Raw genomic sequence first — 3293 nt, 5'->3', positions numbered from 1 at the left:
CCCCCCCCCCCCTTCCCCCCCAAAAAACAACAAAAAGCAAAACTAACAAAAACAAAAAAACCCAAGAAGCCCAAACAAAAAGGTTTCAATTTTACTTCTAATCTCCTGCAAGCTGCACCCAGTGCAGTGGGTTTACTCCCCTCAGAGATAGAGTTATTACACTTATAAAACTATCAGATGAGGAATTTTTTAAGTCTCAGCACAGAAAAAAGTACAGCTGCAGACTACTTTCTGACAAGGCTCCACCCTTATCCAAGAGCTACACTGGCAGACCCTACTTCTTTACCATCCCTCTTTTGCTCTTGTCCATCTGTCTAACCCTTTTCCAAAGCAAAATGGGAGTAACTGAGTTAAAGTGCACGTCCTTATTCAAGCAAACCTAATACCAGAAATATACATAAAGTAGATTCCAACAGCTTAGAATGAGAATTCAGCACAAAATGAAAACAGAAGTAACTATGGCCATAGAGGACAAAAGGTCTAGTCAGTATGTTTGTGTTTTAGAGCCTATAAAATGACAGCTGACCCATTATGCTTTTCAAACTGAGATTGTTTCAGAATGTTATCAGGTCTGACGAGGTAATGATATATAGATTGCAAAGCGCATAGAGCTTGCTGTTGAGTGGGAATTTATGTTATTTAAGGTTATTTATTATTATCATAATTATCAGCTAGAACACTTACTGGCATTTGAAGCAGAAGTACTTCCCAAGCCCCTTAGCCTTTTCCATGGCATTGCAGTCCTTGCACAGAGCTCTGAAAGTTTAGATAATACAAACACATAATTATGCTCGAGGCATGATGATCCACACTGCGCTTTCAATATCTCACCAGACAATATAGAAGAGCAGAGGTGAAACAGCAACAACAAAAGTGGTTCTGTTCTGGAGGTGTCATCTCCGACTCAGAGGATGAAGTGCAGCGAGTCCCTCCATCCTATGGTCGTGAGCTGCCATTGCACATTCCGCCATATCCACGATTACAAGGCAGTAAGTCAAATGATGTTTATATTATTTATAAAAACAAACATGTTTTAAAATAAATAAATGGGAGAACAGACTGTCATACAAAAACAACCCAAAACCTGCAAGAACATACCTCTAAAGTCACAGCTTTGGACAAGTATTATCCAGGCTTGCCCACTTTTGAAATATTGAATTCTGGAATTTTGATTGCGCCGGAGCGCCGCAGACACAAACTTTTGTGAGGCTACTAAAGTTACTAAAAAAAACACCCACACCAAAAAAACAGCTCAAACAAACCAGTGGAGAAAAAGAGAGATGCTGTTTTCGGAAGGGTTCGGGAATGATGATGGTAATTCCCGAATTTCCCTAAATATTCAGGACGGTTGGCAAGCCTGATTACCCATTTTATTTAAGTAAGACTCAAAATAACAAGAGAAACTGTAAACATTGTATACATAACATCTAATCCTTCACATTGACCTGATCTAAAACTGTTTGCTAGTAGGAGCCGAAAGTAAAAAACTGAAAAAAAGTACTTATTCAAAAATTGTCCCAAAAAGCAGAATTCCAGGCGAATAATGCGATAACATTTGTTATCATTGTAGTTCAATTCATCATTATTTAGTAATTCAGAGAGTTGGATTGCAAAATACCAAAAAGTTAAAAAATTTCAAACTAGGTCTAATTATTTAACATCAAACAGGACAGGATTAAGATCTTAACATTTTGGCAGTCAAGCAAGATACAGACTGTAACATACAAACAAAAGAAGGAGGATGTTTGATAGGAAAGAAGGAACAAACCACACCTGAGCACCCGCAACCACCCACTATGACCAACATTTGTTTTTACAATCTCCCTACCACTTGCTCTCTCATACCCCTCAACCACCCAGTCATGTGGATAACATTGTGAACCCTCCTAGGTAGGCAAAGATATAAAACAGGGGAAAAACATGCCTAGAACCCCGACTGACCTTCCTTGGTTCTTGATGAATCCCTCATCGGCCAGAATTTTAGAGCAGCTAAAGCAGCGGAAACACTCGGGATGCCACGAGGCGTTCATGGCCTTGATGACCCGACCACTGATGAACTCGCCTGCAGAAATATCATCAGATTGTAACAATAATATAGTCATATTGTACCAACAAATATTGTCACACTGTAACAGCAATATTGTGACAGAACATTGTTATAACAAAATATCTTCACTTCACAGAGTATTGTAACGACATTATTGGAACAGAACATAGTTATAACAATGTGTGAGGCAGCATGGTGAAATCAGTCGCTCGTCAAAATAATGAAAGTCAAGAAATCAGCAGGTTTGGGAATATTAATCGAATTTTTGTTTTTTGGTTCAACACTTTTCATGCCCATTAAAAAGCACAATTCTGTGTGGATTTTACTGAAAAACGTTGATTAAAGGTGGAAGAAAAAAGTACAATTTCTGTTTCTACAGATTCTCTAGCTAAATAAATAACTCAACTTTGGCGGCCATTTTCTCTCTAATTTTACCTCTGAAACCAGATGACCCTCACCTCCTTCAAACACACATATCTCGACTTCTATTCAACATAGATGGATATTATTTTTACTCAAAACAAGGAAAACAGAAAGGCCTTAAGATGATACTATCAAACTGCAAATAGAAACTAGACAACTAGACACCCAACTGAGATGGAATATGGTTTGTTTGTTTGTGTAAAGAGAAGCGCATTGACACAATAATGGTCATTTAGTGCTGGGAAAAAAAAAAGTAAGGCAGACAGAAACAACAGATGGAAAGTAAAGAAGTAGGACCTACCAGTGGTGCCTCCAACCACCCACACGAAATACATCATGAACATTCACAACACACAATAATTAATAAAACTTATACTTTTTACACAAACATACACACACACACACAGAGAAGCAGATTTCACTGAGGGAATAGTAATCCAGGACTTACCGCACTTGGCACAGCTGGGAGCAAAAAGGACGCAGAAGTCATGTTCACAATACTTCCGGCCCTCAAACTATGGAGAAAGTATCAAAATACATCTCGATACTGAGTACCCAGAAACATTCTCACATGAAAAATGAGGAAAACAGAAAAATTTCTCTCCTACACCACTTTGCAAAAATATTGGGTTTGTTAACTCATTCGCTACGCCGAGCCGTGGGGGGCGGCGCGGCTAAAGTGCCGTCAGTACGCTAAGCCGCCCCCGGCGGCTCAAGAACCGACGTTCAATTTTAGCTTGATTTCTATTCCAATCCACATATCCATGTTAAAATAAAGGTCATAATATAAAGTTGACTTCCGGGTCAAGCGTTTCCACCGAAA

At 38.9% G+C, this 3293-nt stretch overlaps 1 protein-coding gene across 3 annotated transcripts in view; it reads right to left on the bottom strand.

The window, feature by feature from the left end:
- The window catches only part of LOC101859483 (LIM and senescent cell antigen-like-containing domain protein 1), a 61324-nt gene that overhangs the window by 15279 nt on the left and 42752 nt on the right, over positions 1-3293 (bottom strand). For all 3 annotated transcript variants that reach the window (XM_035969983.1, XM_035969982.1, XM_013082985.2), the window contains exons 4-6: positions 2919-2985; positions 1942-2062; positions 685-756 (exon numbers count right to left, since the gene is read on the bottom strand). In XM_035969983.1, the coding sequence (XP_035825876.1) occupies positions 685-756; positions 1942-2062; positions 2919-2985 (260 nt within the window). The remainder of the gene's footprint in view (positions 1-684; positions 757-1941; positions 2063-2918; positions 2986-3293) is intronic.

Source organism: Aplysia californica, unplaced genomic scaffold (genome assembly GCF_000002075.1).
Source record: "Aplysia californica isolate F4 #8 unplaced genomic scaffold, AplCal3.0 scaffold00203, whole genome shotgun sequence".
Taxonomy (NCBI): domain Eukaryota; kingdom Metazoa; phylum Mollusca; class Gastropoda; order Aplysiida; family Aplysiidae; genus Aplysia; species Aplysia californica.
The sequence above is the reverse complement of the archived record's forward strand: the minus strand, read 5'-3'. Positions and strand labels throughout refer to the sequence as shown.